The sequence below is a fragment of the Myxine glutinosa genome, chromosome 10 (genome assembly GCF_964187855.1).
Source record: "Myxine glutinosa chromosome 10, kmMyxGlut1.1, whole genome shotgun sequence".
Lineage (NCBI taxonomy): Eukaryota > Metazoa > Chordata > Myxini > Myxiniformes > Myxinidae > Myxine > Myxine glutinosa.
Window position 1 is genome coordinate 9,414,718 of NC_136270.1, and position 11,718 is coordinate 9,426,435.

Genomic DNA, 11,718 nt, shown 5'->3' on the forward strand with positions numbered 1-11,718 from the left:
GAACAACAGACGCTTGGACTGATTCAATCACCAAATAAATCGCGCGCAAATACCACAACTTCAAACCACGAAATGACCACCAACCACCTAACCACAGCGCATGCGCTCCAAGTTCCTAAAACGTATTACTTTCGTGTTCACATTCGGATTCCAAAATACGATTAGATGGACGAGATCTGCACTTCCCGCCACGAGCGAGAATGCTCAATCGTGCAATGACGTCACTGCATAAAGGAGACTCCACCTTGAGGAGGAGCTGGGAAATCATCCAGAGCGGAAATGGCTGCAGCACTTACAAGAGATTTCAAAATTGCATCGACATCGAAATAAGTCATCACAATCCGCTGGAGAGTGCAAAATAATGGGGAAAAAAGGAAAATTTAAAGTAGGGGAAAATATATCGGTAATATATTTAATAAGGAAAACGGGGAATGACACTTGGTAGGGAATGAAAAACCTCTGATGAATGAATGAGGAAACGTAAACGAAATGGAGTTTCCATTGATCGAGGTCGAACGTAAGTTCGTACCGAGTGTCGACGTTGATCAGGTGTTGATGGAGTCTGGAGCTCAGTTTGTGAGTGACGAACGATTCACCGACTTGTACGTCGACAACACCGACTGGGCCCTCACTCTGCGGAATCACTGGCTTCGGCGGAGGGACCGGCGCTGGGAGCTCAAGTGTCCCGTGGCGACGTCTGCTCATGGTCCCGAACCCGGTGTGCAGGACTCGGTTTGAACTCGATTCAACAAGATGAATAAAATATTTTATGGAGCGTGAGGGGAGTTAAACACGTGGGGAGGTGGAAGCGGTGGGGGTTAGAATCAGAGGAGGGGTTTAGATACTTGTGAGGAGTTGGGAGCAGTTGAATACTTGGGGGTGGGGCGGTGGGATAATACTTCTTACTTGTGAGGATGTGGGATCTGGTAAATACTCGGGGTGGGGGTTAGATGTTAATCACTCGAGGAGGGCGGTTAGATACTTGGCGAGGTGGAAGGGGGGGTTAGATACTTGGCGAGGTGGAGGGGGGGGGGGGGGTTAGATACTTGGCGAGGTGGAGGGGGGGGGGGGGGTTAGATACTTGGCGAGGTGGAGGGGGGGGGGGTTAGATACTTGGCGAGGTGGAGGGGGGGGGGGTTAGATACTTGGCGAGGTGGAGGGGGGGGGGGGTTAGATACTTGGCGAGGTGGAGGGGGGGGGGGGTTAGATACTTGGCGAGGTGGAGGGGGGGGGGGGGTTAGATACTTGGCGAGGTGGAGGGGGGGGGTAGATACTTGGCGAGGTGGAGGGGGGGGGGGGTTAGATACTTGGCGAGGTGGAGGGGGGGGGGGTTAGATACTTGGCGAGGTGGAGGGGGGGGGTAGATACTTGGCGAGGTGGAGGGGGGGGGTTAGATACTTGGCGAGGTGGAGGGGGGGGGGTTAGATACTTGGCGAGGTGGAGGGGGGGGGGGTTAGATACTTGGCGAGGTGGAGGGGGGGGGGGTTAGATACTTGGCGAGGTGGAGGGGGGGGGGGGGGGTTAGATACTTGGCGAGGTGGAGGGGGAGTGGAGGGGAAGGGAGTGGAGGGGAAGTGGAGCCTGCCACCACAAGATGTGGGTTAGATACTTGGCGAGGTGGAGGGGGGGGGGGGTTAGATACTTGGCGAGGTGGAGGGGGGGGGGGTTAGATACTTGGCGAGGTGGAGGGGGGGGGGGGTTAGATACTTGGCGAGGTGGAGGGGGAGTGGAGGGGAAGGGAGTGGAGGGGAAGTGGAGCCTGCCACCACAAGATGTGGGTTAGATACTTGGCGAGGTGGAGGGGGGGGGGGGTTAGATACTTGGCGAGGTGGAGGGGGGGGGGTTAGATACTTGGCGAGGTGGAGGGGGGGGGGGGGGTTAGATACTTGGCGAGGTGGAGGCAGGGGTTAGATACTTGGCGAGGTGGAGGGGGGCGGGGGGTTGGATACTTAACGAAGTGGGGGGTTGTTAGTTACTTGGTGGGGTAGAGGGCAGGTGAGGTGAAATACTCGGATGTGGAGTCAAATACTCGGGAGGGGGGGGGGGGGCGGTTAGATACTTGGGGAGGTAGGAAGGGGGTTAGTTACTTGGAGGTGGTCAGATACTTGAGGTTGAGGGGTGGGGGAGTTAAATGCTTGGGCAGGTGCAGTTAAATGTGCCGGGGAGGGAGGGGGATTGATATTTGGGGAAATGGAGTGGAGTGGGGAGGTTAAATACTTAGGGGGGGGGGGGGGTTGATACATGGGGAGATGGAGTGGAGTGGGGAGGTTAAATACTTGGAGGGGGGTGGGGTTGATATTTGTGGAGTGAGGGGAGTTAGATACCTGGGCACGGGGTTCATGTTAGGGGGCTGGACAGGCAGCTTGGCAATCATCTGAGAAAGACGATGATGCAACGCCATTTCTGCAAGTCACCTATAAGACCCTAAATAATTATCAGGTCTGTAATTAAATCCAGAGTAAAGCAGTCAAAGGTAAGTCGGCCAACTCTGTACTACCTTGTCGGACTGCAGCTTTCGTTAAAGTTGGCCCTACCAACAATGAAACCCGTACTTTATAACATCTTGATGGGAAGCATGCTACTCAAAATATCCTGCCACCACAAGTTGGTAGTTTTTCATAATTCTGCCCCCCATGTTAAATTTTTTTTCTTCCATCACCCCTCTTCAGAATTGGACAATCTCACTCAGCGTTACTTGGAGGTGTACCCGGAGCCAGAGATCATCTGCAAGGTCTCTGACCTAATGGGAATTGACAGCAGCTCATTGTGCTCGGTGAACGATCTGCTGATCCAGGCCGAGCTCCTTGAATTTGCGAAGTTCACAACGGAACGCCGGTGCTTCGAGCTACCCGCCGGGGTCACCGCGGTCTTGGACCGTACGGACTTTGGCTGGAGCGTCGGAGAGCTGGAAATTATGTGCAAGGATCAGGGTGAAGTGGAGCGTGCGGTCACCACTTTGGAACACCTGGCTCGAGATCTCGGTAAGCAAATCCCATCGAATTTGCTTCCTAAATTTAAACTTCATTGCAAGTTTGCACTGACGGTAATTTTTTCCCAAAAAAAAGTTTCAATTATTTGCAAAGTATAAAATTCATTGCCATGATGTATCCAATGTAATTGGTCACGTGATTCGAAATCATTCCAGCATTTTTTTTTTTGCAACTTTGTTCTGCAGGTTTAGAAATTGGACCAAACACAATTGGAAAGATGTCTGCTTACCTGCGCCAAAATAACCCCGCTCATTACAAGAGACTTCTAGAAGCTCGTGTTCTGTTTGAAAAGTGAACCTTTGTCGTGGACGATCGTCGAAACCTGCTCCGAAACCATCACGTGCGCACGAGCTCGTCAGGTGACCTGCACGCGCGGAAAAAGATGCCACTTTTTCCAATAAAATGACTTTTCTTTGCAATATTGAGGATCGTAGTGGAGCATATGGGTGTGAACTCACGGTGGGGTCAGGAAGAGAGAAGAGCTTTTGTTGCTTTACAAGGAACTTCGACTGAGGAGGAGGCCATTAGGTCCGTCGAAGCCTGCACCACTTGCCGACTTACGGTTGTTTGCCTGTGCTTTATCCTTTCAAATACCGAGCATCAAACAAGGAAGAATCATGTACCGTTTTTAGCTCACCTGGAACGAAGTTCAGGGGAGCTCATGCGATGGCGCGTCGTCCGTCGGTCCGTAAACGCTTGTAACTTCGTCTCCGAAACCGCTGATGGGATTGCGACCAAACTTGGCGCGAGTTATATTTGTTGTGTTGTGACTAAAGTTTGTTCACGGCATTAAAAAAAAAAATCTGGTTCTAAGGGGGTTCACTGGGGTCAAAGTGGATCCAGGTTTGACCCCCCAAAATAGGAAGTTGCTTTTTCCTCTGAAACTACACATAGAATTCCGATGAAACTTTACCATAACCTTCACCACCCGTGTAGTACCAGAGATTGTTCACGGCATTAAAAAAAACTGCCCTTTTGGAGGTATACGAGGGGGTGGGGGGTTGCCCCCCAAAATAGGTATTTGCTTTCTTCTCAGAAACGACACACGCAATTCTGATGAAACTTCACCACAACCTTCAGCACCCAGGATGTACCGATGTTTGTTCAATGCATTACAAAAATTGGGGTCCGAGGAGGTATACAGGGTAGGTGAGGGGGGGGGGGGGGGGGGGGAGGGAGGTTGCCCCCCAAAATAAGTGTTTTTTTTTTTTTTAAAGTCTTATGATTACGTTAGTATTATTCCACATGCTGCCCTGTCTTATAGCAACCATTGACTTGGTTAAAAATAATAATAATAATAAAGGAGTCTTATATAGCCCCATCAAGCAGAGTAAACTACCCTCGTGGCGCTTTACATTGTCATGCGAACGCACACACACCGCACACACACACACACACAAACATACACACACAAACATACACACACAGACACACCTTCACTCTTGCCCTATTCCTCTCCCTCCACATTCAAAACCCACAGATGTGTACTCCCCCTCCTCCTCCCCTCCCTCCCCCGCACATGTACACAGACATACTCTCGATCTCTGTCCCACCTCAAACCAAAGGGAAAACAGGACTTAGACTTTGAAAGACTTGTGAAACAGATAGGTTTTGAGGGAGGTTTTAAAGGCAGGAAGAGAGTCAGGAAGAAAAGGCAGGAAGGAAGAGACAGGAAGGCAGGCAAAGAAAGAAGAAAGAAAAAAGAAAAAGAAAGAAAGAAAAGGCAGGAAGAGAAGAAATATCCTTTGAAAATACCTTTAGTCAGTGCAGTATACTGTTTATTCCACCAGGTGAGCGTCAGGGGTATTGCCCCTATTTTTATTTTTGAAATTGTGGACAAGTTGTCAGTCTTAAAACTCTTCATGGCTGCCGTTGTAGTGGCCTAGCACAAATCTCGAATTTATAAAGGAGTCCATTCGGTTTCAGGAATCATTCAACGTGTGACAATCTCAGTGTACTTGCATGTCTGCTTTTAGTTTTAACCCCAACAGATGATCTTATGGTCTCCTATCAGATGACCCAGTTCCACCGAACTGTTATATGGGAGTTGATTCCCAATCGTGTATGGAATGTTTAGGGAGTTTTCGAGGAATATCCTTTGACAGCAAAATTGCAGAAACACCCGGAAATTCCGCGTAATGTAAAATGTGACTTAAATTCCTCAAGCCCCCCCCCCCCCCCCCCTTCCTAGCCCCATCTCCAGCGAATGTGAGATTATATAACACCTGTGAAGCCTTGTGCTTCCGCTCACGCAAGACATTGTCAGAGCACGTTTTTGTGCATGAAAATAAAGTGAAATCATTCGTAAGGAGTCCCAGGTTGCGTTTGTAAGTGAAGTAGATGGTAAATTAATTAGTTGCCAAGTTATTGGTTGGTAAGGGAATTCAAATTCTTTTTTTTTTTTTTGCGATCATTTTCCTTTGACAGCAGAGTAGTCACTAAATGTTAACACTGATGAGTATTCTCGGGGTAAAATAAATTGACGGAAAGGTGATTATATTCTGACAGAATTGCCTCAATTGCTTGTGGTTGTGTTATTTGTTTTTTTTCACTTCCGTTAGATGTGCGAACCAACGACTCTGAGCATATACACCCCATTACGCTGTCACCGATTCATATCCACAACTTTCCCTGCCAGGATGAGTTTGTGAACATAAACCAAAGCTCCCTGAAGAGGAATTGGGTTTCAAGATCAAGCATATTGTGGCCTTTTTCTTTTTTTGACAAAGTAATCTATTTTGAGGATTACAATACATTCCTATACATCTGAGGCATCTGCTGCTTACCAGGGTGAAAATCATACTAAAATACGCCATTTGTGTCTGTCCGTCTGTCTGATGATTTTTTGACGCCATTACATTCCGTCCTTACTTATCCAATCTCAACCAAACTTGACAGGATGACCAAGGGTTACATAATGAAGGTTGTAGCGCATTCATTTGCCCCCCTCCCCAAGGGAGTTTTCTCCCCCGAGTGGGTTTTCCCCACCATTGCTGTCAATGGGTTGCGTGTTGAGGTGTACAGCCATATTAAGTTAGCTTTATCGTGGCTTCTCCAAAGAAGAGATTTATCGTGGCGTTTTCCCAAAGACGCTTTGAATAACAAAATGAATGATAATCACATATTAATGTTATGACAAAGCAATATTAATCTTACTATAATTCACCAAATGTCCGTCCGTCTGTCTGTGTCTGTCTGTTCGAATGTACCGTAAAAACTGCTGAACCGATCGCAAAGATATTTTGAGTGGATAATCCTGGGATCTCCAGGAGTAAAATAGGCTATTTAGTTTTCCCAATTTCAGCTTTAGTCTCCAGCATTCTCATGTTTGGACTCACGCATAACATTCGCGTTCGCATAACGTTCATGGTTCTCATTGTGACGATGTTGCTTTCCCGGGTGCCGCGAGATCGGTGCAGCCGTTTGTGTGGCACCCGGGGAAAGCAACATGTCTCCATCGATCGCTAACAGATTGCTGTCTCCATCGATCTTGCCAAGGCCGCAACAGCTATCGGCTCAAAATCCTTTTAACTGTTGATTTGCTACAGTTACACGTATCGGGAATTTGGTACACGTATCGGGAGTACATACGACATAGCAATTGTAAACACGATTATCGATCACGATTCACGATCATCACGATCATAGTGTATCGATCGCGATTTGAAACACGATGGAATAATATTTACCGATATGAACATTGATGTGCCTTTTATTTAAATTCTACAAATACTGTTTAGATTTTGATGATTTGCGTGTGATATGATTCAACGGATGTTTATATGAATCATTTAAAATAAAAAAAACCTTCAATTTCTGACATTTTGCCTTTTCATTTGGGCCTCCCCATTGAAGCCCCGCCCATAGGGGCTTCAATGGGGAGGGTACCGTTGCTAGTACTGGGGAGGGTACCCATAGGGCGGGTACCGTTGCTAGTACTAATAATGTCCCACTCCCCCAAGGCATTTTTCCTGCAGTGATAACGTGTTTAAATAGCTTATCGTTATAATGGCGTTTCCGTGTGAGCAACAGCTTCTGCAGGAAGTAAAAATATTATAAACCACAAACACGTATGCTTAGCTTTTTAAACAGTCGCTAATGCTCTTTACAACACTAAATGAAGAAATTTGGAGGAATCCCGACATCCGTGAAGTAAGGTTTACTTACAGAACTGAGCAAAGATCTACTGTACTCTATATAACCCACAAATGTTGGGTTAATAACATGGCCCTTTCTACCACTACCGTTGCATTTTTCGTAGCGAACTTTTGAAACTCGTTCCCGCTGTTTAATATGAAATAAAGGGAAGAAGCCCGGGTTGTGCTCATTTACCAAGCAGCTAGCTAGCGCTTGCCAAGCCAGCCTTTCCTTAACGGTTTTGAATGGAGTGCTTGCTCGAATGTTTAAACCACTTGTCGATCTCTTCACAAGAAACTTGGTAAATGAACACACACCCAATGTTCTTGAGACCCGCCCATAGATCGACTGTAATCTACATACCCCAAAGAGGAATGACCCTTCCTGTCCCCCCCGGAGTCTGCGGGTGTACTAGTAAAGTAAAAGAGAGTTGGGGGTGAGGGGTGGTAAATAAAGGTTCAAGCAAGGTAATAAATCCAATCAAGCCACCTGATAGGTGCATGCAGGTACACTCCCATACAATCCAAACCAGTTTTCAAACCACACATTGGATAACATAAGCTGGCTGCATAGGAAGTGCTTTAGTCGCTTTGAGTCTCAGTCCAAAGACCACTGTTGGCCTCGTTGGTCGAGCAACCTAAGCGAAGTTTAGGCAGTGATCGACGACATTTTGGAAGGGCTTTGCGAAATGATGTCTGACATTGCGGCCGTGGCTCCTACATGAGGACCAGGAAAATATCCAGTGTTTTCATAGTGGACAGTTCGCTGTCATTGTAACCAGGAACATCATTCTTGGCCAAAACCCTCCGTTTCCTCAATGGCAAACATCAGCTTCTCTTTCAGTTGCTCATAACGTATGTGTCTTCTGCAGTTCATTTCATTGTCCCATAGTTGTATTATCACTTAGCCCTTTCTTGTCTGTTTCATTGTACAAAAAATAAAAATCACCTTTTAAATTCATCGTCATGTATGTACCATGCTCTAAACAGAGCGACAGTTACAGTGCCTTCAGAAAGTGTTCACACCCCTTGACTTTTGTGACATTTTGTTCTGTTACAGCCTGAATTTAAAATGGATGCAATTTAGTTTTTTGTCACTTTGCACAATGAAGCAGGTTCTCCTCAATAATTTGCCTGTATTTGGTTCCATTCATTGTTCCCTCTATCCTTACAAGTCTCCCAGTCCCTGCCGCTGAAAAGCATCCCTGTAACATGATGCTGCCATCACCATGCTTCATGGTGGGGATGATGTTATATGGGTGATGAGCTGTGCTCTGTTTCTGCCAGATGTAGTGCTTTGCATTCAGGCCAAAGAGTTCAATTTTCGTCTCATCAGACCACATAATCTTTTGCCTCGTGCTCTTGAGTATTTCACGTGCCTTTTTGCAAACTCCAGGTGTGCTCATGTGCCTTTTCACAGGAGTGGCTTCCATCTAGCCACTCTCCCATAAAGCCAAGATTTGTGAACTGCTGCAGAGACCGTTTTCCTTCTGGCAGGTTCTCCCATCTTAGCCAAGGAACTCTCTAGTTCTGTCAGAGTGGTCATTGGGGTTTTTGGTCACCTCCCTGACCAAGGTACTTCTTGCCCGGTTGCTCAGTTTGGTCGGACGACCAGCTCTAGGAAGAGTCTGTGTAGTTCCATATTCTTTCCACTTTTTAATGATGGAGCTCACTGTGCTCTTGGTAACTTTCAACAATCTAGAAATTGTTTTATACCCTTCCCCAGATCTATGCCTCCTCACAATTCTATCTCGGAGTTCTATGGACAGTTCCTTGGACTTCATAGTGGAGTTTCTGCTCTGACACGCACTGTGAACTGTGGAATCTTCATATAAAGTTGTGTTTCTTTCTAAATCTTTTCCAATCAATTGAATTGGCCTCAGGTGTACTCCAATCAAGTTGTGGACACATTTCAAGTATAATCAAAGGAAATTGGAAGCACCTGAGCTCAACAAACGGGTTGTATGCTTATTGAAGCAAGACATTTCAGCTTTCCATTTTAAAGTATTTTATAAAACAATTCAAAAAAAATATTCCACTTTGACATTATATGGTACTAGCAACGGTACACGCCCTATGGGCGGGGCATCAATTGGGAGGCCCAAATGAAAAGGCATCATATCAGAAATTGAAGGCTTTTTTTTTATTTTAAACGATTCATATAAACATCCGTTGAATCATATCACACGCAAATCATCAAAATCTAAACAGTACATGGCGCCCATTTTGAAAAAAGATTGAATTCTGCAAAACGGAAGTGACCGATACACGTCTTTCTCAGTCGCACGTTTTATATGTGTGAAGAGTGCGCGCCGAATCTGTAACACGGAAGCGGCCGCTACACCAGTTTCTCAGTCGCTTTGCACACGCTGCCATGTTACTTCAGAGCCACACGTTTATATAGGAAGAGTTCGTCAGGAGTCGATCTACTCTCTCGTGGTAGGTAGAATAAACTATTTGTAGAATTTCAACAAAATCCACATCACTGTTCATATCGGTAAATATTATTCCATCGTGTTTGGAAAAACTGGAAACTTGGAAAAATTGGAAAAACGATATAGCCTATTTTACTCCTAGGGGTCCCAGGAATACCCACCCAAAATATCGTTGCGATCGGTTGAGCCGTTTTTGCGGTACCTTCGAACGGACGGACGGACATTTGGTGAATTATAGTAAGATTATGTGTAGACCAGATTATGTGTAGCCTGGTGTTGGCTTAGCGGTTAGGGTGCTGGCTTGGGATCCTAGGATCCTGGGTTCGAATCCCGGTCGATCGCTGAATTAACGCCAGGGGGTTGATTCAGCCTGCCATCCTTCCGAGGTCGGAAAATTGAGTACCAGCTTGCTGGGATGAATGATCACGGTCTATTCAGTGACAAAAAATATTCAAATTTAATTCATTTTAAATTCAGGCTGTAGCACAACAAAATGTGAAAGAAGTCAAGGGGTGTGAATACTTTCTGAAGGCACTGTGTGTTGAGGCAGTTTCTTGGCTAGAGTTACAATCCTGGTGGACAAGTCGCCACTCCGACTCAGAATACTCAACGGAGTGTGTAGGAATTTGTAATTTGTTCCATAGTGCTGGTGATAGCTCACCTACTCTTCTCGAAGGACATCGAGTGATCTTGAACGTCCACCAACTAATGCTGGCAGACAGGACACCCATTTTAACATCCATCCGAAGGACGGCACACACCTTGATCACTTGCCCTGCCTTCTAAACACCAGGAGCTGGGCTGGGATTTGAACCCAGGCTAAACAGCTCAGAAGCAAGTGTGCAAATATATTTAGGTCGTCCTGCCAGCCCCTGTTTTTATAATTACCGTCAGCAAATGTGTATGTATTTTGTAGTTTGTGTACAGAAAAAGACTTTTGATTTATCAAAATCCTATCGTGCAAAAACCTCTGCTCTTAGGCGAAAAAGAAATGAATGCAGTTAAACAGTCGTTAAAATAAGGTGCTTGGGATCCTCGGATCCTGGGTTTGAATCCCGGTCGATCGCTGAATTAACGCCAGAGGGGTTGACTCAACCTGTCATCCTTCCGAGGCCGGAAAATCGAGTACCAGTTCACTGGTAAATCCCTGTGTGTCGCAAGAGGCCACTAACAGGGTTGGCGGCAGGAAGGGCATCCGGCCATAAAACATTGCTTCAAAAAGGGGACCACAGTGCCCAAAATAGGCCAACCCCCGCTCTGCGGGGAAAAATGGCCTCTAAAGGTGGTTCTTCCTCCCATTCTCTGATCCACCCCATTCTCCTCCCATCCTCCGATTCCCATATTCCCTCAAAAAGGTGGAGGATGACATCCTTCCTGTGGTCCACCCTATTTCTTGCTTTTTGCCCAACTAATGTCATCAAATCGATCAAGTAGACTATTTATATAGCTTTTCTAATATGATGGTCTCTAGAGGACCCAAGATGTCCGGGGTGTTGGAGGGAGTTTGCGGATCTTACAGCTCGATGAAGAAGGCCTGTCACAAGCTAAATGTGACTTCCTCTCCAGACTAGCCCGAGAGCACAACATCGATGTCATCGCACTCCAGGTAACGCACATTGCTGACCCACCACCTTTTCATTATCGAATCTACAGTTTTAAACATTCTGCTGCAGTACATCTTTATATATATTTGTCTGTCTGGCAGTCAAACAAAATTGAAAATCATTTCAAACAGGAACTTAGTGTTTTTAAGGACGTTATAAAGCACACAAACAACAGGCATGAAGAACTCATGTAACCTGTTAAATAAGGTGGTGTAAAAGACGCTGCATAAACGAAGTTAAACTTCCGAAAAACGATTTTCTTCGATCCTTAAAATCATTGTTTTATTTTATTTCAATTGAATTATATACTTGGACATTGTACAATACAAATCGCTGTTTTGCCACTTGCAAAACCCTTCTGTTATGAGTACTTGGCCAAAATATCTTCTACAACCGTTAAACCACCCCCTTTGCCAGGTGTTGGCTTAACGGTGAAGGTGGCTGGCTTAAGATCTTAGGGTCTTGAGTTCAAGCTCCTGTCATGCCAATGATCAACACCAGGTGGGTTGACTCAGCCTATCATTCTTGCAAGGTCAGCATAAAATGAGTACCG

At 46.0% G+C, this 11,718-nt stretch overlaps 1 protein-coding gene across 1 annotated transcript; it reads left to right on the forward strand.

Annotated features, from left to right (window-relative positions):
• The first annotated feature begins 414 nt into the window (after positions 1-414).
• THTPA (thiamine triphosphatase) lies at positions 415-4,672 on the forward strand. Its single transcript, XM_068097462.2, has 3 exons — positions 415-718; positions 2,670-2,981; positions 3,176-4,672. Exons 1-3 carry the CDS (start codon positions 490-492, stop codon positions 3,283-3,285), a joined length of 651 nt encoding a protein of 216 aa, XP_067953563.2. The 5' UTR covers positions 415-489; the 3' UTR covers positions 3,286-4,672.
• Positions 4,673-11,718: the final 7,046 nt, after the last annotated feature.